Genomic DNA, 27,294 nt, shown 5'->3' on the forward strand with positions numbered 1-27,294 from the left:
AGTCCTGCCCTCCAGTATTGTCTGTGTGGAGTCTGCACATCCTTCTTGTGCCCTGTTGGTTTCCTCTGAGTCCTCCAGTTTCTGCCCATGTCCCCATGATGTTAATTGGCCACTAAATTGTCCCTAGTGCGTAGGTGAGTGGTAGTATCTGGGGGCAGTTAATGGGAATGTGAGGGGAATAAAATGGGAATAGTGTAGGATTGGTGTAAATGGATACTTGATGGTCATGTGGACTCCATGGACCATGGGTCTGTTTCTGTGCTGTATGACTTGATGGCTATAGAAGCGTAAAGAGGGGGTGAAATTGGGTAGAATGACCAAGCCAAAGCCTCTATGGGAAGTAGAAGTCTTGATTCATGTTGACTGGCATTTTAAAGGATATAATTTAACGCACTGTTTTGGCTTTTCAAAAACAAGTCGCTCTCAGTCTTATCAACGTTCTAAAGTCGCCCTGTCATTAATGGCTGATGTAATCATTGCTTATTCAACTGTTTGGCTGAGTTGTTGAACTGCAGTGGTATGTAACAAATATTAACTTGATCCTTGGAGGAGAGCCAGCCTTCTCTCAAAGGTGCTTTTGCATCTCTATGATTCTCTGGTAGCCAGCTTTGTTTTCTTAGCGACAAACATTGGTTGTGATGAAGCTTTCCAAGGCATATCAGGCCCATTGCTGCTATTCCTTACAGCAGATCTCCTTTGGCAATGACTGTGATAGCCTAAAAGATCTGACACTGAACTTGTTGCTTCACCAAGATGGCATCAGGTGCAGGGTTTTCCTTTAGGTTTATGCCAGATCACTTGTGGTGTTGCTCACTGTTAGGTGGAGGTGAAGCTGTTCCATAAAAGGCACCATCAACAACATTTTGCAAGAAGTGAGTTTGATACCTGACAGAATAAGTGTGCTTGTATATGCAAAAGTTTAAGAGATGCATATGATTTTTACCACTTGAGTCTGCCACCATCAGGTTACAATGTAGGACCCAGAACCAGAAATAGCTGATACAACTTCTCAAGTGTTGTTGATACCTCATTCGCTTTACTCCATTGCATTTCTTGCTTCTCTTGTTCAAAAATCGATATACAGAATGACCCAGGGAAAAGAATTCTAAACATGTCCAGTAAAGAAATTTCAACACCCAAGTCCTAAATGCTCAGCTTTATTCCCTGCGCCCAGTTTGAACCAGAGGACCACCTTGTTTGATCTTCCAAAGCCATATTTTTGAAAGAGGGAATTTTGTTTTATAATTTAGCAGGCATTGTGGCCAACCTAAGCAACTGAGCTGTGGAAACTGGTCTTTAACTCATTTCCACCATAAGCTGGAGATTTCACCTGGTAGAGGACGATAGGGGAGATGAAATGGGGAGAATTTTTGATGTTCTTCATAATACCAAAGGTGCTGCTAATTGGTAGGCACCTGCTTTTCCTGCAGTATCACCTGGATCTTTTTCAGAAGTTATGTGGAGGTGCTTGTGAGTCTTTGCAATGTGACTTTATGTTGGTGAGATCTGAGATGGATCATCAAAATGGGAATGGAAAAAGCCCAAAAGTTATCTTGATTCCTTTGGAAGAATGACTCTATTGTGTTTGCTTAATTTTTCGAACCAAGGAAAAGATGTCAAACTCTCTTCCCTAGCTAGGCAATTAAATGGGTGGAGGAATCCATTCTCGACAGGCAGATGAGGTGGGCTATAAAGGTAACTTTCATTCAATTCGCTCAGAGTAATTAGAACAACTGCTCAGGCTTTTTCAGCCTCTTTGGGCTAGGGAATGAAGATGCCCTTGCATCTTAGTCCATTGCACTGCGGAAGGGAGAATGGATTGAATTGGGGCAGGGGAAACAGCTACCCAATTATTGCCCAATGGTTTAAGTTTGCCTGGAAGTGGCTCCAATGGCTCCAGTCAACTAATGAGCTTCATGAGTAATGGTGACTTTATTGTGGGTATTTCCACAAGTTTCTAAGCCTCCTTGTTAGTGTTGAGTATATACTATAGACCTCTGCATATGCCTGTGGGGATTGGTCATATGAAGAGCAATGCTTGAGAGTGTTTAGATTTGACTGTGATAAGTTGAACAGCTTTATTCACACATTACTAACTTGTAAAATTTTTTTAGTGATCAAGATGACTAATCAGATTTGTTTTTGATGCTCATGTTGTTTGATACAGTTTTTAAAGAAAATGCCCTAGTCATAAGAGGAATGACATTAATGAGAATATTGATCGATGGAAGTGTTGTTCAGTCTTGTTTGAATTATTCTTCTGTTTTAAGCTTTGAATGCTTGTGGATATCAAGGCTGGCTGCTATTCCTTGGTAGAAATAAAATCTAGAATCCTGGGGTAGATGACTCATTTCAGCAGTATCACTTCTGCTATTGGACTCCTAACCAAACCACTACCTCTTGTGTTGTTTGCAACTCGTGTGGTGGATTTGTTGGGAATTATTTAAAATATTGGCTAAAATACGCAGGAACAAAAATAAACATCAGTCATATGTAAAAATGAGAGACGTAGGTAAACACAGTCTCAGTAAAGATAATGTAGACCTTTGAACAGAACTTTTAGAAAAATACAAATAAGGACTGATGAATTGTTGCCTCTAGATTTGGCAGGTTCACTAATTACCTGGCAGTCTCATTCTCCTTCCTTGCGTCTTCTGCAAATTCATTTGTAGAACTTAACTCACTTCTAAATTTCACCCTATTTGCAATCCTCTATTTAACCTAAAGAAACATTGCCTTGCTTTTAAAATTATCTTTCAATTTTTAAAATTGCCTTTCTTCTACCCATCTCTGTAATCTATCAACATCTGCCATTTTTTTTTTGTTTGGCACCTTGCTCATCACTGATTTTTGTCACTCCATTGTTGATGAGTATATAATCAGATATTTAGGAGCAATCTCTATAATTCCCTTTCTAAAGTATTTTGCTTTTCTACTGTTTATCTCTTTTAACTTGCTGTTTTGGATCTACATCCTTGTTTTGCTCTACTTCTTGTACAGTCTCTTGGATTGAGGGTGACTTGCTTCCACACTTGATGTTAAGTTGTGGCTCATTGGATGGGTGGTAGTTTATGAGGTGGTCCACTGTGGTACAAGGCCTATGTGTGCTCCTAATGCATGACCTTGATGTTCTCAGTACCCTCCTGAATGGTCCTTCTCCACATGGTGGTTATGGGGCAGAGGTTATCAGGAGTCAGGGAGGATGTTGCATTTTGTCAAGAAGGCTTTGCAGCATACCCTTGCACCTTTTCCTCTGCTCACCTTGTGGTTTCTTCCCATGACAGAGCTCAGAGTAGAGTGTCTGATTTGGGAGTCTGGTGGACCATCGATGACCAAGTTTATGGCTGCTTGCACTAGCATCTTGTTGCATACAATTTTTAAAATATTTTCAAATAGTTATTTCCCTTCAAGGTCAATAGAAAAGAGGAAAAGAATTGATCTCTATTGCACTGTTCACAACCTTGATGTCCCAAAGTATCCCAGAGCCATTGAAATACTTTTGAAGTGTGATCAGTTTGTAATGTAGGAATGTAACTCCTTTAAAAAAAACAGATAATATGTGAAGGGATACATATGGTCTCAAATATCATGGGGGGGTGGGGGGGGGGAAGCCACCTGCTCTTCAACAAGCACCATAGATCTTTTGCATACTGTTGAAATAGTCTTTTTTTTGTCTTATTTGCAAGATACTATGGCTCTCATGAAGTACTACACTAGTTGCTTTTCAGATTGGAGACCTGTAACCAGTGTTGTTCTGCAAGGATCAGTGCTAGGTCCTGTTGTTCATCATGAGTATTAATGATTGGAAAGAGAACGTTGGTGGCACAATTAGTAAGTCTGCAGATGATGCCAAAATAGGTGGTGTAGTGGATAGTAAAGAATGTTTTTCAAAGGTTACAACAGGATTTGGATCAACTAGGAAAGTGGGCAAGGGAATGGCTGATGGAATTTAACTTGGACAAGTCCAAAGTGATACATTTTGGGAAGTTAAAGCAGGGCAGGACATACACTGTGAATGGCAGGGCCCTAGAGAATTTTGTTGAACAGTGAGACCTTGGGGGAACAAGTACATAGTTCCCTGGAAGTGGCAACACAGTGAAGAAGGCACGTGGCATACTTGCCTTCGGCCAAGGCACTGAGTGCAGGAATTGGGATGTCATGTTACAGTTGTACTAATTGTTGGTTAGGCCGCGTCCTGATTAACTTGTGCAGTTCTGGCCCTCGCACTGTAGGAAGGATGTGATTAAGCTAAAGAGGGTGCAGAAAAGATTCACAGGAATATTTACTGGACTGAAGGAGTTTAAGTTATAAGGAGAGATCGGATACGCTGGGACTGTTTCTCCTGGAGCAGAGGAGGCTGAGAGGTGATGTTATTAGAGGTTTGTATAAAAAAAAAATCATGAGGAGCACAAATAGGGTAGGTTGTCAGTTTTGTTTTCCCGATTTTTGAATCAGATGCCCTTCATTTTAGCTGGAAAACCAAGAGACTGTCAGTTGAGTATGAAGGGCAGGCCATTGGCGGAAATGCTGTGGTAGAGGGATAACTGGCAAAGAGAAAGAAATGCATCAAAATAAAGAGCAACCCACTAATTGGAGCAAGCAGACTGGGTGTGTCCTTCTAGAAGTAGCCAGGGGATCTGCTCACCATTTAGAGTTTTGAGCTGTTTCTGATTTTAATGCTTTGCTTGCTCATTGAGTTAACGTGAGGGCATTGGATCGTACTGCAGCTCCAGTCAGCACTAGTCACCAACAGAGACTTGCACTGGAGGAGCAGAGGCAAGGATGAACCTTTTGGTGTTTCAAAGCCTTTCTGTTGACAGCTGGCACAGAAAGATCTCAGGGTCGCGAGGAGAATATGAGCTGGCCTCTCATTGCTTTAAATTTAGAAGAGTAATCTGAATGAAAACTCACAAAATGACTTAATATGGAAGCAGAGATTATTTCTTGCCTGGGGAATTTTGAAATATAATGCCAAGCCATTAAGGTATTAATGGGAAAATAGCAGAAAGCAAAGATCCACCTTGCCCAATTGGCAGGCCTTCATTTTGGATATGAAACCACAAGTGAGCCTCCAATTCCCTCCCCGACAGTTTTTGGATGCTAAAGAGTCAAGTTACATTGTTAAAACTCTTTTTTTCTTGTTGGTTAAGAGCTCGGAGCCAAGGCAGGTAAAAAAGGTTGATAAAAGCACTGATCTAATTGAATGATAGGTCTGGCTCATAGACAGGAATAACCTACTCCCGCTCCTGTGTCTGAGATGTTACCATTGGTTTAGAAATAGCAACAGGGCAAAAGGGATGGGGTACACGTTTAGATTCCATTTACTGTACATCATTTGCTTAATGTGGTTGGATTTTGGGAGTGTTTTTTCTGGTGGAACATTGAAGTTAAGCAGTTGGATACTGTATTGAACTGAGGAGGAGTCTGAATGTCCTGGAAAAACAAAATAAAATGGCAATTTTCACCCTTTTATTATCTGCAGTCTTCTGTAGGGGAATCCTTAGCCCTGGTTGGTTTTTCCCATCACTCACGTTCTCTTAATTTATTATCTGCATGTCCAGGCGCTCCCAGAGCAGATGGGGGAGTGAGGAGGGGAGAAGCAATTAAGTTATTTTTATGGGAACAAAAACAGTAACATTTTCTTCCCTCAATAATCTAAAGAAATCTAAAGTTAGATTACAGCCAAGGCCATGGATTTGTGTGTTTCTCACCCTCCCCCTCTTCCCACCGGCAAAACAAACTTGAACGGCTGACTGCAGTCTCCCGGCAGATTCTCTGAATCCTAGAGTTAAAAATGGGGCTCCACTTATTAGTAAATAAATGGTACCGTTTTTACCTCTGAGCCAGGGTGGAACACAGAAAGAAGCTTTCAAAATGCTTCTTGACCTGCGGGACTGGATGCCAAGGTTGGCTAGATATTTCTGGATATTGTAATGAATAAAATTAGCTGCTAAAGTGCCTAAAATCTATCTGCACCACATAATAATAGCATGCATTTAGTAAGGCACTGTTAAAGCCATGGCTTCTGCCCTCCCTCTTCCCCAATTTCCCCACCCCACCCCACCCCAACCTTCCTGTGGTAAGAAGTTAGTTGACATCAGTATTTCTTCCAGGTTGTGCAGTTAGAAGCTTGTAACCATGTTGTTGTTGTTGTTAATAACCAATGGTAGTGGAAGAAATGGATGAGTTAATTATATAGAAATGTTTTTATTTGACACGCGTGCTCTTGCACATATTTTCACCTTTGCAAGCAAGAAAATAGAATCTGTTGAAAAAGCAGGAACTTCACTGGAAGTATCCATGCAGAGAGGCTGGCTGGCATTTCAGCAGAACTTTGCTTGTTTGGGTGTATATTTTGTACCTTAAGCAGTAACCTACAAGAATCTACAGGACAGGAGGATCCATTCAGTCCCACTTGAACAGTCTCCAATAACACTTCTTGTTTTATTTTTAAGTAGGAGTCCACATTACTTCAGCTACTCTCCACATTATCTGTGTGTTCACTGTCAACACTTCCACATGCAATTATTTTTCCCCTCTCTGTGAGACACGAGTCCAGGTGCTTTATTTCTTGTATGTGACTTGGATCTCTCTTCATGCATCAGGTTTGGCCTGGGGCACAGGAGGCCAGGTCAAGTCTTCCAAGGCATTGGCCGTGCAGCGTTCTGGGGTGGAGGTAGTTGGTGCAGGGAGGGAAGGGGGGAAGGGAAAATAGTTGGGGTAGCTGCTCAGAAGAGCTTGAAATCTGATGGTGGGAGTGATTGAGGGCCCTTCTTTATTCCTGGCCAGTTGAACCAATGTGACCATTGCAGTTCGGTGCTGTGACTCGTTGCAGCTGCAAGAAAGCAGAAGAATGGTGTCATTGTGTGATCATTTGAAACTGCTTCCCCAGTGCTGTGCTCCAGAACCTGACTGGAGCAACTGCGTCACTACATCTGTATTGCTCTGTGTTGATTGTCATGAGATCAGAATGACACGGTGACTATAATTCAACCAGAAAACCCCACAAACCTCCGTCTCTTCCTCTGTTCTCCTCTCGCTTGCTTCCACACCGTGGTAGTTTTACACCTCTACTTTGGGACCTCTCTATCACTGGTCAGTGGTTCCAGAAAGCATTAATGGGTGTACGAGATTTGCCCACTTGCTTTCCTTGCAAATAACAGCTTCGTCTGAGCTCCTCTCTCAAGAGACCTGCTCTCAATTTCAGGCAATTCCTGCTAAAAGTTTTCACCAAACAGGATGGTTTATGCTTTTTGTCATCCATCACTGACCATTGCAGTGTGGATAAGTAGATTAGCAGGCAAAGAGGAACAAAGGAGCCTTTTGAAATGCTTTTGTCACTGTCAATTACTCTAACTTACAAACAGTGTAATTGGTTTATTTTTGTCTCATGTACTGAGATACAGTGGACACACTTCATCTTGCCTGCCATCCAGACAGATCATTCCAAACATAAGTACATTGAGGTAGTACAAAGGAAAAAACAATAAGAGAATGCAGAATATAGTGTTACATTTACAGGGAAGCTGCACTGCAGGTAGATGATGAAGTGCATGGGCCATGAGGTAGATTGAGAGATCAAGAGGTCTGTTCGAGGGTCTCGTAACAGTGGGATAGAAGCTGTCTTTGAGCCTGATGGATCATGTTCTCAAAGTTTTATCTTCTCTCTTATGGAAGGGGGAAGAAGAAAGAATGACAGGGGTGAGAGGGATCTTTGATTATGTTGGCTGCTTTCCCAATTGTTACAATTGTCAGACACAAAAACCTTGCAATTCCCTGTGGATGTTTAAACTCCACTAACTCCATATTTTATCATATTTCTCTCATGAGATAGGAGGAAGACATTTGACCTATTGAGTCTCTGCTGACTCTCTGAGCATTCCCATTGATTCCAATCTCGCATTCATTTCCCTGTAACCTATTCTCTCCCTTCAGCCCCCTGAGTCCGTACTGACCACCTGACACCCATGTTTACACTAATCCTACCCTTATCTATTTTATTTTCCCCCACTTTCCCCCAGAACCTGAACCCCAGTTTCTACCACTCACCTACCCACTTGGGGCAATTTACAGTGACGAATTAACTGACCAACCCTCACATTTTTGGGACATGGGAGGAAACTGGAGCACCCAGGAGAAACACGCACAGTCACAGAGAGAATGTACGAATTCCACGCAGACAACACCCGAGGTCAGGATTGAACCCGGGTTTCTAGAGCTGTGAGGCAGCAGCTCAACCAAGTGCACCACTGTGCTGTCCCAACTGGTGAGATAGCCTTTCCTGTAGAAACTATAAAGATGCCTTTCCTTTAATGTTTTTGGTGAGGGGGCAGGCTTTATTACAAAACTGTATAACCCCCTAGTTCTAACACCCACCTACCACGGGCATTTTACACTCACCAGTTAACCTACCAGCACATTGGATGGGAACTTGGATAAAGAAGCTCTAGGGCTAAATTCCTTCCTGTACTTTGTCTTATTCTGATTTGGTCAACGTTGCCATATCTTACCTGCTGCTTCTGATTTGATTGTATTAGGAAGGATCCTGTGTGCTTGTATTCTGCTGGAGGTTTATTTTGGAAAGTTGACCTAGAACACATTCTGTTTTTCCGTAGAGAAAACAAAACCTGATAGTTGTACCAGAGTTCTTGCACTGATTGGGGAAATAAACCTGCAGCTGATGTTAGCCTTGGTCTGCAAACACTTTCGGGTTATTTAAAAGACATTTGGACGGGCACATGGATAGAAGAGGTTTAAGGGGTATATGGGCCAAATGCAGGCAAATGGGACTAGCTTGGATAGACGTCTTGGTTGGCATGGATGAGTTGGGTTGAAGGGCTGCTTCTGTGCTGTGTAACTCTATGACTCTATGAAGTAATAGCTAGTTTCTAAAACAAAACACACCAAAGTAAATAGTTCTTCACAAAGTTCTTTAACCCAAAGCAACTTTCGATTGCACCACCAGCTAGCTATGTCTGCAAGTCATGCAGGCGCTGGTTAATGCACTGGCCATTATAGCATGGAGCCAGTCGAAAAGCAGCCTGAAGAGAATACACTGGGGAATGTGGACAGATTCACTGGATGAGATCTCCTGCTGCTCTTATCAGTTTGCCCACATCTGGATTATCAGTGAAACGCAGTAGCAATCTAACAAACCATTGACTTGAACAAGATTATACCACCTTGTTTCAACATTGTTTCCTGGCTGGGTTATTTTATGAGGTTGCCGTGTTGGTGACTATCTTTTGGTGGGTGAGGGAAGGGGATGCTACGGCAGAGGAGGGAAAGACCAGTACAATTCCCAATCACAGAATTGGGATCATTCCTGCAACACAGAAGCCCTTGTGCGTAAGAGGCAGACAGAACTGTTAATAAAGTCAGGCCATGCTTTGTGCTCCAACAATAGAATTAAAGAGTGAGTTTTCTCAGTCCAGGATCTGTGGTTGGCAAAGGCTGTGGGTGGAGGACACAGCCTTTGGATTTGACGTTATCCTTATTTTATATATACGGAAAATAAATTGTTTGTTTCTGTTCTTGTTTTGCAATAACAAAGAGGCCAATCAGATCAATGGCGCCACCAGGGTACTGGTTCACTAAATATTTCCAACAAGTCCGCATATTGTTTTGCTGAGTTTGTAATGATCACCTGCTGAATTAGCACCAGGAGCCAATCCCAAATTAGTGTTTCAAAGTTGCCCATTTTCTTCAGGGCACAACACTGCCAATGGCAGATCCAGCTTTCTGTTTCCTGAGCTTTGCTCTTAACCCTCTCTGTAATTAAATCTCACCAGGTCTGCGGTCCTGCTCTTTAAAATGCTGTACCATCTTTACTCTCTAATTCCATGGTAGTGACTTGTTATTAACCCTTTGCAACCATATTAAAAGAAAGCCAACATTGAATACTGTTTGTCTCTCTGTGTCTTTCTTGCACCTTCCCCTCCCTTTGTGTGTGTGTGTGTGTGTGTGTGTGTGTGTTAGTTATTCTGTTCCTACCCCAGTCATGCTCTCAGTCTAACTACGTGAAGCATAACTTTCTGTCCATGTTACTGCAGCGTACTTTTAACATAATTAACTGTGAAATCCCCGGGGGCATCTAGCAAACGTGAATGGTGCAACCTCAATGCTCGATTTTTTTAAATGGTTGCAGGTGGTACACTGTCTAAGGGTGGTGTATTGGGTGCACTATTGTTCACTCACTGGGGCACGGTACGTTAATCATCCAGATCCACTCAGCAACTGCCCTGTCCACAGCCCTTGCGACTTTGGACATGGAATTGTGTGGGAAATCATTCTGCATGGATTGAATGTACATTCCACCAGTTTCCCATCACCCACACTGTTCCTAACCCTGTCTATTGATGGCTCTGGTATGTTTTTATTTCCCTTATCTTCTTACCACATTGGAAGGAGGAAATTCAGCCCATAGAGTGTATGCTGGCTCTCAGCAATCCTATCAATCCCATTCTCCCACAAATTTCCCTGTAACCTATTCTCCCACACACCCATTAACTCCCTCCCACATCCTCAATTTTCCTGCCACCTACCTTCAATGGAGCCAGTTAACCTCCCAACCCGCCTTGACCCCCTTTGCGTTTACCTCTTTGACCGTTCAGCTTCCCCTTTTAGAACCTTTCTTGTTGGGTCCTGCCTGCTTAACAGTGAAAGTCCACCTCATGATCTGCAATAGTTCCAGGATGGTTGCCACTTGCCTGTCTTCAGCTCATTCTCTGACCCTCTGCACATCTTCCCCCACACTAACTCCCCCAGTTAGGTCCTTGCATTCCCCTCTCCCCTCAATGTAGAAATCACGGGCCCAAACTTGACCTCATCCTCATTATCCAGGAGCATGGCCATGCTCACCTTCTTGTGGGCCTTCTGGTTTTTTTTTGTTACTGTACACTTTTGAGATGAGATATTGGTTGAGGAAACTGGATTGGTTCCTTCGTTTATCCATTTGAGGATGCCGTTGGTGACTTATCTTTAAGAATTTGTACGACACCAGGGCAAAAGCATGTAAAATGGAACCTGGGGAGAGTGTAGAGTGGGCCCTAATTTTTACCATAAACCACTACGTTCTTACAGTGGAGGAGAGGATTAATTTTTTTTTCAGGAAGAGGGTTTGGTTTGTGTTGACATTAGTCCTTCTGCATCTCTGTGGGTAACATAATTGTTAAATATTGCCCAATTGTGCTTACAGACTGTTGAAGAAGCGGCTGGTCAAGGGGTCACCATCACTGGCAACAAGACCTTCAACAACTGGAATTGGCCCAACGCGGTTATTTTTGCTGCCACAGTCATCACCACCATCGGTAAGCAAATCTCTCTGATGGTTGATTTCCACATCTTGAAGTGACCTAGTTGCCTAGTCGGAGCACTGGATAATTTAATCACGATTTTTTTTTTCTCTTTATCTTCTTCTTCTTCCTCCTTTACCTGTCGCACAGGGTATGGAAACATTTCACCCAAGACTTCACCAGGCCGCCTCTTCTGCATCTTCTATGGGCTGTTTGGTGCACCGCTCTGCCTCTCCTGGATCAGTGCCCTGGGCAAGTTCTTTGGGGGACGGGCGAAGAAGCTGGGTGAAGCCTTAACCAGGAGAGGTGTGAGTCCGGTAAGAGTCACTCTCTTTCCTTTTCCTATTGGTTGTTTGAAATTCCTATTAATTACTACATGAAATATAGTTAGAGCATAGAACAGTGCAGCACTATACAGGCCCTTCAGCCCACAATGTTGTGCCTACCTTTAAACCTCACCTAAGACTATCTAACCCCTTCCTCCCACATATCCCTCTATTTTTAAATTCCTCCATATGCTTATCTAGTAATCTCTTGAATTTGACCAATGTACCTGCCTCCACCACCACCCCAGGCAGTGCATTCCATGCCCCAACCACTCTCTGGGTAACAAAAAACCTTCCTCTGATATGTCCCTTGAACTTCCCACCCATTACTTTAAAGCCATGCCCTCTTGTATTGAGCATTGGTGCCCTGGGAAAGAGGTGCTGGCTGTCCACTCTATCTATTCCTCTTAATATTTTGTACGCCTCTATCATGTCTCCTCTCATCCTCCTTCTCTCCAAAGAGTAAAGCCCTAGCTCCCTTAGTCTCTCCTAGTTTTCTATATATAACTTGGGAAATGCAGCTGCCAAATTGTTTGATTGCAAGTTCCGACTATGAAGGCAGTCACCACCCAAGGGACGTGCCTGACTGTGCTTGCATCAGAGTGCTGGGCTGCATCATGTGTGAACAGCTCCGCAGTGGGATTTGAACTCTTGATGCCCTGGCTTGAGAATGCTATCAACAAATCCATATCTGAAGAGGCTAGACTGTCCATTACTGAATAGTCTGTGGAAACAGAAAAGATAGTTTTAGGATTTTGGCTCCCCTCTGTAAGGTTGGCGGGTATCAGTTTAAACCATTTAAGAGTTGCAACATGTATAGTAGTATGTCTTGGAGTCACAAAGCAATACAGCACGGAAACAGGCCCTTTGGCCCAACTCATCCATACCAACCAAAGTGTCTACCTAAGTTAGTTCCCATTTGCCTACATTTGGTCCATATCCCACTAAACCTTTTCCTGCCCGTGTACTTATCCAAATGTCTCTTAACTGTTGTTATCGTGCCTGCTTCAACCACTTCCTCTGGCAGCTCGTTCCATATATCCACCACCCTCTGTGGGAAGAAGTTGCTCCTCAGCTCCCTTTTAAATCTTTCTTTCCCCTCTCACCTTAAACCTATGCCCTTTAGTTTATGGTTCCCCTTCCCTGGGGAAAAAGACTGTGTGCATTCACCCTATCTATGCCCCTCATGATTTCATACACCTCTATAAGGTCATCCCTCCGTCTCTTATGCTCAAATGAATAAATTACTAGCATGCCCAACTGCTCCCTATAACTCAGGCCCTCGAGTCCTGGCAACATTCTCGTAGATCTTCTTTGCACTCTTTCCAGCTTAATGTTGTGAAATATTTGGAGACTAAAAGTTGGGAAGGTCAATATTTTTGGAATGGGAGTAAAAATTTGTTACTCCAGACAATGAAGCGATAGTAATGTAATCATGAGAGAAGCTTTTACTGTTGCAGAGATTTGTCTGTGCTGAACACTGTTCTTCTAATATTTTGTTTCATCCTTTGATTTAATAGCGGAAGGCCCAGATAACCTGCACAGCCATTTTCATTGTGTGGGGTGTCCTGGTACATCTGGTGATGCCACCCTTCGTCTTCAAGGTGACTGAGGGCTGGTCGTACATTGAAGGCTTGTACTATTCCTTCATCACGATCTCCACCATTGGATTTGGAGACTTTGTGGCAGGTAAGGAACGTGCTGTAATTAAATTAAAAACGTTAAGTTTGCTTCTTACTTCATTGTGCTTCGGGACAAATAAATTGAAATGGAAGGGGAGTGGGCAATGAGAAGTTTTTGTTTTAAAAAATGTTGGCTTTACGTTGCTTCTTGGTTTATTATTGTCACATGTGTGGAGGTACAGTGAAAAAACTTTGTTTTGCATGTTGTCCATACAGATCATTTTATCACAACAGTACATTGAGGTAGTACAAGGGAAAAGCAATAACAGAATGCAGAATAGAGTGTTACAGTTACAGAGAAAGTGCAGTGCAGGCAGATAATAAGGTGCAAGGCCATGACAAGGTTGTGAGGTCAAGAGTCAATCTGATCGTACTAGGGGACTGTTCAATAGTCTTATAACAGTGGGACAGAAGCTGTGCTTGTTTTTGCCCCCCAACCCCTTACCTGTCACATGAAGTTCTGTGAAAGGCAGGCTTTTTTTTTCTGACTTACACTCTTGCCTTTCTAATTCCACCGTCCTCCACTCCCTCTTCTCATGACTTCTGAGCTACCTCCCTGTGGAGTAAAAGGGGAGAAGATGGAGGGCTGCTATTGGAATTCCCCTGTCTGTCTCAGTGGCTCATTATTCTGTAGTACTGGTATGACCCTCTTAACAAGTTGTTGTGGGGGTAACTCAACAAAACTGGAATCGGTTTGTCATTGTTACATGTACCGAGGTCTTGCATACAGTTCATACAGATCAATTCATTACAACAGTGCATTGAGGTAGTACAAGGGAAAACAATAACAGAATGCAGAATAAAGTGTAACAGCTACAGAGAAAGTGCAGTGCAGGCAGACAATAAGGTGCAAGGCCATAACGAGGTAGATTGTGAGGTCAAGAGTCCATCTTATCGTACTAGGGGACCGTTCAATAGTCTTATAACAGTGGGATAGAAGTTGTCCTTGAGCCTGGTGGTACGTGCTTTCAGGCTTTTGTATCTTCTGCCTGATGGGAGAGGGGGAGAAGAGAATGTCTGTGGTGGGAATGGCAAAATAAAGGGAAAATTGAAGGATCTGGTGCTTGTGTAAATGAAATAAATTCAAAGAAACTAGCACCGTGGAATCCAGCTTATTTTGAAATGATTTTTTTTTCACATTTTCGCCCCATTCGCTGCATGCTAATCTGTAACTTTGTACTTTTTCCTGTAGGTGTTGACCCAAATGCAGACTATCATGTCCTCTACAGGTACTTTGTGGAGCTGTGGATATACCTGGGCCTGGCATGGCTTTCCCTGTTCTTCAACTGGAAAGTGAGCATGTTTGTCCAGGCACACAAAGCCATCAAGAAGAGGCGGAAGCGAATGAGAGGATCCTCGGAAAATATGCGCCCTGGGCCTCTCAACTCAAAGCTCACAGACTCCAAGATAACAGACTCGACGGAGGTGAATATCTTTCGCTTCCTTTCCAAGAAGCAAGAAAGCTACAACGATCTCATCAAGCAGATTGGCTCAAAGACTTTGAAGAATAACAACAATAAACTACTGAGAGTTGAGGTTCCAGTGAAAACGGTGACCAAGGATGAAGGTAACAGTAAACTGAGTGCAACTGAGTTCAGAAAAATAGGCCTGAAGAGGTTTCGGTACGAGCCATCTAACCTGCCTGTCATCGAAGACACTGAGATCACAGTTCCCCTAAATGAAGAGAAAGATCTCAACACTCAGCCGGATCGTATGCCACAAGAGAATCAGCTGGATAAAACTGTCCGAGAAGATTGCTCAGCATGGGACACACGCACCCATCCGCCATTATTCTTTGAGAATGCCAATATCCGATTCATAGACGAACAAAACCTTCTCAGCAACGACGAGAAGGTGGACCTGTCGGTGGACGAGAACCTGATGGAGGAGGGGGAGTCAGACATACTTGTGGAATCGCCAGATTCTAACCACTTAGACTTCCATATCTACAAGCTGGGGGGTCCACTTGACTATGAGCTGCTGATGAATGGTTACAACAAGGTGCACAATATTGAAGTGGTGATATAACCAAACGCATCTGGGCTTTGTTCTCCAAACCCCCTCCTCTGTGATCCTCTTGTCTATTCAACAAGATGACCTGGGCAAAAGAGGGTAGATAACACCACATTGGTTTAGAAGAGCTGTTAATGACATTTGGCTGTACACCAAGAATACCTCCTGAGGTAGAAGCACAATCTTTTTATCAGCCTAAGGGGAGGGGAATTTAAAAACCCTCTTCCAGTTGGGAGGATTGGAGAGCAGAATTTCCAGAACAAACATAGACTGAGGTAGAAAATGTTTCCAAGTGTAAAGATACTCAAAGAACTTTTCTTGAAAAATACTGTGAGTTTTTTTTCTTCCAAATGACCAGTTTTGTCTTAAAGTAAATATTTGAAGTTTTTTTTGAGCCAGGAACTGTAGATCCTAACCAAGGCCGTTGCTTTTAGTTCGAAGTGTTTTTGAGGCTTTATTGAAATAGAGGCTTTTCTGTGACTTAGATTTGACAACAACCAAAAATTAATGCAGAAGTCCCACACGCATGTTTTCGACATGAGAAATTTGGGGTGGGGGCAGATATTGGGTGGGTCTCAACAACTGGATTTATTTTGCTAACAAATTGCTATTTTCACTGCCTGCAGAACTACTCCAATGCAAAATCTGTGTAGTGCAGTTAACACAGAACCTCCTGACCTAAGACATTGCCTGGGTCACTGGCACACCCCACACCATGACCCCCATATGTTTAAACGTTTGGATCTCCTACTCGGTGAATCTTGCATAGATTCTGTGTTTTTTTTTGCCTCTATTTCTGACTTTTCAGCAATAATTTGGAGGTAGTTTTTTTTCTCTCATCTGGCCCCAGGCTATTTGTAAAGAGTGGAAAAAGCAACCTGAAAAATTGAAGGGCTCCAAAACAAGCCAAGTGGCTTCCTCCTTGCACATGTCGATTGATGTGAAGAAGCTCTGACCCAAACCTGGTTATAAGCAGGGCAAATATCTGGTGATGGAGGCTGAAGGATAGGTCTCCTTCCATTGCTTATCCTTCCCACCCCCAATTCCCCACCCACTTCACATTTTAGTCCGTAACTAATAGTGTGACTGAGCCAGTGTACATTATTTTCTTTATGTCGTTGCACTCCGACTATGGGACGAAGATATCCAGTGCAAACCAAATAATTTTTTTAAAATTTTTTTAAAATGTTTACATTTAACACCAGACTGGTACTCATTCCAGAGATGGGCAGGCAGCTATCTGATTTTTGCAGGTAAGGTGATGATAAATGGATCCAGCCTGCTGCATCTTGTTGGGCCTGAGCGTGCCAAAAGAAACAAATGCCACAAGCACGTTTTCACTGATCTAATTTGTTAGTTAACGTGGTTGTATCTTTTAAAGATATATACACATATATCGGTTACAGAAAGGAGCTGCTGCAGGAATTCATTTCCATCGTACTTTTCTGCTTTTAATGTGAACTTCCAAGATAGCTTTGAGAACAAAGGTCCTATTAATTGGAGGATCTCCCACTATCCTGGGTTAGTGGGAACATTTCCCAAAGTGGTACGGTGTCCATAAGGTACTAAAAGCATAAAACAGGCAAGGTTGCTAATGAAAATGAAGCCCATCTTCAACTAGCTTGGTGAACCTGGTGCAGGAATTCTGTGCTTCAACTTATTTCATTCCTGATCCTGTGGGTCATTTTCAACCTCATCTACTGGAACCTTGCCTGTCCAGATTTTCCTTATTTACGTCCGAGCAGTTGACTTTTTAAAACTTTCCATCTTTAATTAATTGACATTCTTGAGTTGAAGACCAAAATGGTGAAGGCATTGATGGATCTTTAAACCTTCATTGTGAGATGAAGGAGTGTGATTATGTATTATAAATATTTTTAAACAAGTTTTAATTAACTTTCATTGTTTTTTGGCTCTCAACAAATGGAAATTGAGCAAATATTCCATAGAACACACTCCTTACTTGGTTTTAAGTTGCAGAGATCATTTTTGCAAGTCTCCTGTGTAGCAACATTTTATAAACCATTTCCACATGAAGTGTACCCAACTCTTGTGTCAAGGACTATCTTTAGAACGTTGTGGTGAGAGAAAAGGCTGCACAGCAAGCCTGCCATGACCAAACCTCTGCTTCACTTTGTGGATCTATCCAATCTCTAGAAACACATGGTTGGTGGAGTGTTTGTCTGCATCACTATTAAACATACAACTGAAACCTGACTTCACTTTGGATGTTGGGAACCAAACAGCAAAGAGTCAGTTACAAAGCAAGGACTGAATGACCTCCTTTTAAAGGAAAAGCTAAGATGTCCTTGCAAACTATTGAGAAGATAAGCAGAATGTAAAATGTTTATTACTGCCTTGACATTTGTTGCCAAGCATTGTTATGTGCTCAGTTGCTTAGACTTGCCAGTCACTTTAGTTAAAGCAGCACATGGGAATAAAGGGACAGTGGTGGCGAGATGAACTGATAGCAGTGGATGTCAAAACTGTAGAAGTGTATGACTGAAGAGTAATACCAGTTTATTCTCTTGCCCCGCATACCCAAGAAATTCTGCCTTATACACTACATTTTCTGAAGGGCTCGTTACCATTTGTCTTTTCAAGAGTGGCCCTAGTGGCATGGTTTTAAGAAAACCCTTACAGGAAAAGAGTCTGTGAAAGTCTTCTCTATCACTGCATCACTCCATTATTCTGTGAATCAAGTAACTGTTGTTCTTCCAACACCCATTGTTGTATTTATTCCTGGAATGTCTGGTACTAAGTGCTGTCATTTATGGTCTTTGGAAATTATGGACCTAATTTATTTCTATGTTCATTTGAGAATGTAAATAAAACTTTTTATATGTGTATATATGTATAAATGTACACCAAGTGACTCATTTGTGTTTTTTTTAATATGTCTTTAAGATTCACTGAACCTTGAGATGATGCTACTTAAGCAATTTTGAATAATCTGCAAATCTAGACTTTGTGTTTCGCACCGTATAATTTCCTTCTCTTTTCTATGTAAACCTGCATGTCGTTTATGCAATGCTACCCAGCTCCATCATCCTTTTTGTCGATTACTCTCTCTTGCCTTTCACCCTATCACAGACTTTGTCTTGTTCTCTTTCCTTCCCCACCATAACATGTCCATTCTGATGAAGACCGGCAGCCTGATTTGTGAACTCTTTCCCTCTTCACAAATGCTGCCTGAACTGGCGAGTGCTTCCAGCATTGTTTGTTTTCCAGCATCTGCAATATTTTGCTTTTGATTATACTTTTACTTGCTTCAGACCCTCCTATGTTCCATAATCACTGCCATTCACCTGGTAGTTTTTAAACACAACAGTTGGCTTGTTCAGTTAGCCATAAACTTATTGGATGGAGAGGTCAAATGCCTACAGCTCCTATAATGGTGAAAACGTAATGGAAAACAAATAAAACTGCAGATGCTGGATTTCTGAGAGAAAAAAAAACATACTGGAAGAACTCAGCCAGTCAAGCAGCATCTATGGAAAGAAACCAGTCAATGTTTCATCACAACTGTGACAGAGTAGGTACACCATTTACCTACACATTCATGGTATTTATGGTGGCCAATTAATCTATCAACTCGCGTGGCTTTGCGATGTGGGAGGAAACCCACACAGTCATAGAGAGACCATACAAACTCCACGTAAAGTTATATATATACAGCACAGAAGCAGGAGCTATGTCCCAACTCGTTCATGCCAGCTAAGGTTGTCTACCTGAGCTAGTTGTGTTTGCCCCATATCCTGTTAAACCATGACAGTCCTCTGACAGCTCGTTCCACATACCCACCACCCACTTTATGGGAAAAAGTTGCCCATCACACCCCCTTTAAATTTTTCCCCTCTCATCTTAAATCTATGCCCTCTAGTTTTATACTCCCCTACCCTGGGGAAAAAAGACTGTGATCATCCACTTTATCTATGCCCCTCATGATTTTATGATCCTTTTTAAGGTCACCCTTCAGCCTCCTTCACTCCAGGGAAAACAGTCCCAGCCTATCCAGTATCTCCTTGTAACTCAAGCCCTCCAGTCCTGGTAACATCCTTGTGAATCTTTTCCGTGCCCTCTCTACATTAATCACATCCTTCTTAAAGGATGGCATTCACAACTGCACACAATACTCCAAGTTTGATCCCACCAACATCTTGTTCAGTTGTAACATGACGTCCCCATTCTCATGCTCAAGTCAAGTTACACTTTATTGTCAGTCACCCATATGCTATAAAAGCACATGGAGGAACGAAATGTCGTTTCCCCCAGACTCACACAACAGAGGACATACAATAAACGCAGACAAAAAAAAAATTTGCAAGTACAAATAGTGCAAACAATGGTATATACAGAATACAAAATTAGTTCAGAGTTAGTGAAAAACCGAGTTGGACGAAGAAAATACAGAACTCAGTGTATTGTACTAAATGTATAAACATGTTCAGCAGCAGCCTAGATTCTTATATGCCATTGTGCAAACCAAGGCTTTTGACGTGGTATTTGTCTGAAACTGCCTCCAGGATATTCAGGAGCCTGACAGCCTGGGGGAGAAAACTGTTGTACAGTTTAGTAGTAGTAGTACTCAATACCCCTGCCAATGAAGGTGAGTGTGTCGAATGCTTCCTTCACCCACTCTACCTGTGTCATCACTTTCAGGGAACTATGTACTTGTACCCCTAGGTCTCTCTGTTCTAAATTGGTTAATTGATTTATTATTGTTTCATGTACTGAGGTACAGTGAAAAACATTGTTTTGCATGCCATTCCAACAGATCATTTTATTACAACAGTGCATTGAGGGAAAACAATTACAGAATGCAGAATAAAGTGTTATAGCTACAGAGAAAGTGCAGTGGAGGCAGACAATAAGGTGCAAGGTCATAACAAGGTTGATTGCGAGGTCAAGAGTCCATCTTATCGTACTAGGAGACCATTCAATAGTCTTATAACAGCGGGATAGAAGCTGTCCTTGAGCCTGGTGGTACGTGCTTTCAGGCTTTGGAATCTTCTGCCCTATGGGATAGGGGAGAAGAAAGAACGTTCGGGGTGGGTAGGGTCATTGATTATGTTGGCTGCTTTACCGAGGAAGTGAGAAATGTCTACAATACTCTCCAGAGCCCTACCATAAACGGCACCAGGAGTCAGGATTGAACCTGTGTCACCAGCACTGTGAGGCAAATGCTCTACCAGCTTCACCACTGTGCTGTCTGCATATCTCTCCCCTCCCAGTAAGTAACTTGGCTGATTTGAGTCGAGTGAGTCCGGGCTGACTGGTTTTGGTATTTACAGCCAACATCCAGTAGGCCTGTCCAAACACTTCTCATACTTTGGGACTTGGATTCTACTGACTGTAATGGTTAGCAGTCATGAGCAGTCATGTCCTGACATGAGACTTGTACGTCTGCCAATTTCCATTTTGGGCCTACAGAAACGTATACCATCACTTAACTGAATGAGTGATATTTGAATAGGTTCTAATTTCACCAAGACCACCCAGTATACGTCTTGAGTTAATAGGTACTGTGTACAAAATTATATATGTTTATATATTATTGCAGAGTTGCATAATATTCCACATTGATTCGTCTTTGTTTATCCACTCATGGGATTTTGTTAACAGTCGCAATGCCAGCATTTACAGTCCTTCCTTAATGGCTCCTGAGAGGACAGTTGGCAGCAGAATGACACAGTTTGTGGAGCTGCTGCCACAAGACTCCAGCGACCCGAGTTTGAGCCTGACTTTGGCTGGTGTCCAAGTGGAGTTTGCACATTTCCCACGGGCGTTTCCTCTGGGTGGTCCATCTTTCACCAACATCCTCAAGGTGTGCACGTCAGCTGGTTAATTGGGCACAGTAAATTGACCCCACTGTAAGAGAATCAAGGGTGAATTGATGGGTGTGTGGGAGGGAATACATTACAAAGGAGAATAGGATTGATGGATTTGCTCTGAGGACCAGCATAGACTTGATGGAATAAATGGCCTCTTTCTATGTGGTATGGAAATATGGAACTAAATTGGATCAGAGTGGGTCAGAGCTGGCAAATTTCCTTCGTTAATCTGGCTGCTCTACTTTGTAATTTTTAATCAAGATCTATGCCACGTATCCACCATCAGATTTCTGAATGGTCCATGAACCCATGAACACTACCTCATCATTCCTTTATTTTGCACAATTTATTTATTTTATAATTTATAGTAATTTTTATGTCTTTGCACTGTACTGCTGCTGCAAAATGACGTTGTGCAAGTCAGTGATAATAAACCTGATTCTGATTCCGATACTTTGGTAGTATCTCCATAATCTGTTATTTTTGCACAGTTTATTTTTGTAATTTGTACTCATTTTTATATCTGCCACAAAACAACAGATTTCACATCATCTAAGTCGGTGATAATAAATCTGTTTCTGGAGGTCATGACCCTGGATCAGTAGTCCAGTCCATAACTTAACCTTGACTGTATCCTTCAGAATTCAATGGAAGGAGTGTACGCCGCCCATTTCCTCCGATGTGCTCAGATGTACGTTCAGTCAAGGACAAATTGGACCCTACTATTGAATCAGTTCCCCTATATTTGTGCTTTTGAAATCCATCATCATATTACAGAACACTATGATATCAGCCCTCAGACAGAAGAGATAAAGGAGCTTGACCTTCAGTCTTTCCTAATTGCTTTCTGCCCTTCTTCATTGCCATTTCCTCATAATGTAGGAGGCCTTAACCCTTCTAGTCTATGCCAGCTCACAGAACAATCCCATTCCCTCAGTAAATTTCCTTGTAAACTATTCTCTCCCACTTTCCCAGTTCCTACCACTTATCTAAACATGGGGACAACTTACAGTGGCCAACTAACTAATCTCCATTTTAATCCAATCACACAGTGGCACAGTTTGTTGAGCTGCTACATCACAGCAACCCTGACCTCTGCTGCTAGGTGGAGTCTGCATGTTCTCTCTTTGACTGCATGGGCTTCCCCCGGGTGCTCCGGATTCCTCCCTCATCCCAAAGACGGCTGGTAGGTTAATTGGCCGCTGTAAATTGAAGCTCGCACAACCACCAATAGCAAACGTTATAATCAACAGGACTGAACCTCTCCAGACACAACAAGTTAGGTGGGTGTAAGTCTGTAATTGTGCTGCTGAATGAGTATTGCAGCGGTTCATTAATGTTGTGTTAAAAAGCAGTTCTCGGCATCAAATGTGACACAAGAGACCACAGACGCTGGAACCTGGAGCAACAAACAATCTGCAGGAGGAACTCAGTAGGTCGAGCAGCACCTGTGGGGGGAAAGGAATTGTTGATGTTTCGGGTTGAAACCCTGCATCAGGACACAGTCGTCAACCAAGTCCTAGGCATGAGGCTTATATCCTCCCTCTGGTTCAAAAGCCTTTGAGAGCATGAGTTGAGAGGTCTGGGGTTGTTGCCTTACAATCCACCACCTGGGCCTTAGACATCACTTATGGTCTGCTCTGCTTCACAGGACGGTCGGATAGAACATTGAACAGTACAGCACAGGAATAGGTTCTTTTGCCCATGATGTCTGTGATGAACTAATTAAAATAGTAAACTAATCTCTTCTGCCTACACTCTGTTCATATCCCTCCATTCTCTGCACATTCAGGTGCCTATCTAAGAGCCTCTTAAATGTTTCTATTGTATCTGCCTCCACCACCACCCCTGGCACCGCATTCCAGGCACCCTGTGTAAAATGTCCCCCACACATTCCCTTTGAACTTACCCTCTCTCACCTTTAATGCATGTCCTCTAGACATTTTGACCCTGGGAAAAAGATACCAGCTGTATACTCTATCTATGCCCCTCATAATCTTATAGACTTCTATCAGGTCTCCCCTCAGCCTCCACCACTCCTGAGGAAACAACCCAAGTTTGTCCAACCTCTCCTTATAGCACATGCCCTCTAATCCAGGCAGCATCCTGGTGAACCTCTTAAAGTGCCGGAGCTTTATTTGACCCACAGGGCCACAAAGGATTGAGAGAGAGTGAGAACAGGCAATTACAAGGAGCAAATGGGATCAAACGCGATCTGGAATAACCCAGCTCCTTCCGTTTCCATGTTCATATGCCATCTGTGGCAATGTATTAGAAAATACCTTTATAGCCATGGCAAGATGGCCTTGGATACTTGAGCAATGACGTGTAAAAGAAACAGTTAAGAAAACAGCCCACAGATAAAACAACAATAAATGAATAAGCAAACAATTATAGGTGCTTGGAATCTGATATAAAAACATAAAATGTTGGAAACACTCAGCAGGTCAGGCAGCATCTGTGGAAAGAGAAACAGTTAACAATTTAGGTCTGGGATCCTTCATCAGAACTGGGAAAGGGAACAAAACGGGTTACTTATCAGTAGCAGGGATGGCAGGGATGAGGTAGGCAGAACAGAGGTGAGACCACATGGGTTATTGGGGGCTCTATGCTTTTATATCCGTGTAATACATTGAGATTAGTAAGGCTGTGAGACATGCCCAGTGGACCAGACTATACGACTAGAACGGGAATAAGATAACTGAGCCAAAATAATGAAAGGCAGAAGTGGCAGATTCTGAAGGAGAGAAAGAAAGTTGGACAATTCAATATTTAATCCTGCAAGATGCATCACCCCAAAGGATGAGGTGTTGTTCCTCAAGCTTGTATCGTGCCTTGTCGATAGGTTGAGTGAGCTCGAGGTTTTCTCTTTGGAGAGAAGGAGGATGAGAGGTGACTTGATAGAGGTGTACAAGATGATAAGAGGCATAGATCGAACGGACAGTCAGAGACTTTTTCCCAGGGCGACAATGGCTAACACGAGGGGACATAATTTTAAGGTGATTGGAGGAAGATATAAGGGGGATGTGAGGGGGTAAGTTTTTTACACAGAGAGTGGTGGGTACGTGGAACGCACTGCCTGCAGAGGTTGTGGGGTCAGATACATTAGGAGACTCTTAGATAGACACATGAATGATATTCTATGTTATAACAGCGCAGGAGGCCCCAGAAAGACGTGAGTGGGATGGGAGTGACAGACGATCAGGAAACTCAGGGTCATTCCTGCGGACAAAGTACAAGTGCTCTGCAAAGCAATGACACAATCTGTGTTTTGTTTCTCCAACATGGAGGAGACCACGTTGTGAATACCGAATGCAGTACACCAGGTTGGAAGAAGTGCAAGGGAATTGCGGATTCACTTGGAAGGATTGCTTGGATCCCTGGAGAGTGGGAAGAGAAGAGGTGAAAGGACACATGTTGCATGGGAAAGTCCTATAGATGGGGAGCGGTTAGTGGGGATAAAAGGACTGTCTAACAGTCAGGAAGTTATGTTGCAACAGTACAAAAGTTTGGTCAGGCCTCACTTGGAGTACAGTGTGCAGTTCTGGTCGCCCCGTTACAGGAAGGATGTGAAGGCTTTGGAGAGGGCGGAGAAGAGGTTCACCGGGTTGCTGCCTGGATTAAAGGGTATGAGCTATAAGGAGAGGTTGGACAAACATGGGTTGTTTTCTCAGGGGTGTCGGACGCTGAGGGGAGACGATAAAAATTTATAACATGTTTGAGAGCATAGATAGTGTAGACAGTCAGTATCTTTTTCCCAGGGTAGAATTGTCAAATACCAGAGGACATGCATTAAAGGTGAGAGAGGGAAAGTTTAAAGGAGATGTGCTGAGCAAGTTTTTTACACAGGGAGTGGTGGGTGCCTGGAATGCGACTGCCAAAGGAAGTGGTGGAGGCAGATACGATGGTGGTGTTTAAGAGGCACATGAATGGAGGGATATGTGTGCAGGCAGAAGGCATTTAGTTTAATTCGGCATCGTGTTCGGCACAGACATAGTGGGCCGAAGGCACTGTTCCTGTGCTGCACTCTTCTATGTTTAACAGACTAGGGAGTGAAATGTGTGTCTGGTGGTGGAATCTTAATGGAGCTGGCAGAAACGGCAAAGGATAATCAATTGAATGCAGACGGTGGTGGAGTGGAAGATAAGGACTAGGGCTGTTCAGGAAGAGTTGGGGGAGGGGAGGTGAGAGCAGAGGTGCAAGAACTGATAACTTTTAATGCTGCTTTTAATCGTACAAGCCACCACATTGATAAGCCGGATCGAAAACATACATCACATTATTCTTCTGTCCTTATCACCAGGAGACATAAAAACTGAGTGATAGGCAGAGAGCAAGTTCGGAAAGGACCATGACCTGCAAGTGATCTTTTCAAACCAGTGATGAAGGAGACTTGCAGAGACACAAGGCCAAAGCCACTCTGAGTAAAGAGACAAAGTATAATGAAGGCAAGATGCATAATTGCAGCTGCGTCTCAAACCACAGTGAATTATTTGTGACAACTGACTCTCCTGTAACAAAATGAGCAGCCATTTCGCTCTATTGGTTAAGTGGCCAATCAATTTACCGTTTTTCTGAGTGGATTTTTCTCGGTACTGAAAATATGCAAATGTGACAACAAAATGTAGGATTTACAGGATAGTAAACCTAGGGCAGATCTAATTCCAGAACCAAAGGTGAATGTTCTTGGAAGTGTTACCCAGAAAAGAACATTGAACTCAAAGATAAGATAAAGCTCAAAACTGCAAAGCTTTACATCTATCTTAGCTTTATCTGCGAGCTGATTACATGCAGTGTGATGTCAGGCAGATAGGCTTATCGATTATCTCCACAGCATTGCGATGACGCCTAGGTGAGTGTTTTCTGTGATACCTGATGCGGACCTTTGCTCATGGGTAATGTGACAGGATGCATGACAGGTTGGATTGAGGTTCATCATTCTCCACAGGAATGCAAGATGTGTATTCTGGTTACGTAATTTCTTTGTGCATATTTAGAGGGTGAGACTTCCTCTCCCTGATGCAGCGATCCCTTTCGACGTTGCCTGTGTCTGTCCGTGCCTGGTGACAGTCACTGCTTGGATTCCACGTCAGTTTCAAGGTCTGTCAGAAGATTAAAAGCGGGGATGTTTGGTGATAATTGCACAATGTTCGATTCCATTGACAGCTCTTCAGCTAATGCACTTGTGCTGCCAACTTCCCTTCACATTCAGTGGCATTGCCACTGTTGCATCCCCCACCATCAACTCCTTGGGGTCACCACTGAGTAGAAACTTAATTAGACCATTTACACTGGCGGAGGGAGTCAGCAACATTAAATTCCCAGGCTTTATCATATCGGTTGGCCTCTCCTGGGCCCAGCACATCGATGCAATCACAAGGAAGGCGCACCAGCATCTTTACCTTCTTACGAGGTTTAGGAGGTTCGGATTGTCACCGAACACTCTAACAAACTTCTGCAGATGAACTGTTGAAAGTATCCTGACTGGTTGCATCATGGCCTGGTACGGCAATTCCAATGGACAGGAATGTGAGAGGCTGCAGAGAGTAGTGAACACAGCCCGGTCCATCGTGGGCAAAGCCCTCCCCACCACTGACAGCATCTACAGGAGGCGCTGCCTCAAGAAGGCGGCACCTACCATCAAGGATCCCCACCAGCTGGGTCATGCCCTCTTCTCGCAGCTACCATCGGGCAGGAGGTACAGAAGCCTGAAGTCCCACACCACCAGGTTCAAGAACAGCTACTTTCCTTCAGTCATTGATTTCTTGAACCAACCTGCACAACCTTAATCATTCCAGTTTAGCAACACCATGACCATTTTGATTACTTTAATCACTGTGGAACATAGTACAGCACAGTATGGGCCTTTCAGCCCACAATGTTCTGCCAATCTATATAACCCTTCCCTCCTACACAGCCCACAACCCTCCATTTTTCTTACATCCATGTGCTGATCTAAGAATCTTTTAAATGTCCCTATTGTATCAGCCTCTACCACCACCCCCGGCAGTGTGTTCCAGGCACCCACCACTCTCTGTGTAAAAAGCCTAACTCTGATATCTCCCCTAAACTTTCCTCCTCTGACCCTAAACTGATGTCCTCTGGTATTGGCCATTGATGCCCTGGGGAATGGGCGCCGGCTGTT

General features: G+C 43.0%; 1 protein-coding gene and 1 long non-coding RNA gene across 2 annotated transcripts in view; both read left to right on the forward strand.

Annotated features, from left to right (window-relative positions):
- kcnk5a (potassium channel, subfamily K, member 5a) overlaps nt 1-16,370 on the forward strand; it is a 31,945-nt gene extending 15,575 nt beyond the window's left edge. The window contains exons 2-5 of the mRNA XM_052024177.1: nt 11,198-11,309; nt 11,445-11,611; nt 13,141-13,309; nt 14,495-16,370. Coding sequence (XP_051880137.1) covers nt 11,198-11,309; nt 11,445-11,611; nt 13,141-13,309; nt 14,495-15,330 — 1,284 coding nt within the window. The 3' untranslated portion in view covers nt 15,331-16,370. The remainder of the gene's footprint in view (nt 1-11,197; nt 11,310-11,444; nt 11,612-13,140; nt 13,310-14,494) is intronic.
- Nucleotides 16,371-24,686: 8,316 nt separating this feature from the next.
- LOC127575347 (uncharacterized) overlaps nt 24,687-27,294 on the forward strand; it is a 34,850-nt gene continuing 32,242 nt past the window's right edge. The window contains exon 1 of the long non-coding RNA XR_007957036.1: nt 24,687-24,776. This is a non-coding gene — a long non-coding RNA (uncharacterized LOC127575347). The remainder of the gene's footprint in view (nt 24,777-27,294) is intronic.

Source organism: Pristis pectinata, chromosome 10, assembly GCF_009764475.1.
Source record: "Pristis pectinata isolate sPriPec2 chromosome 10, sPriPec2.1.pri, whole genome shotgun sequence".
Taxonomy (NCBI): domain Eukaryota; kingdom Metazoa; phylum Chordata; class Chondrichthyes; order Rhinopristiformes; family Pristidae; genus Pristis; species Pristis pectinata.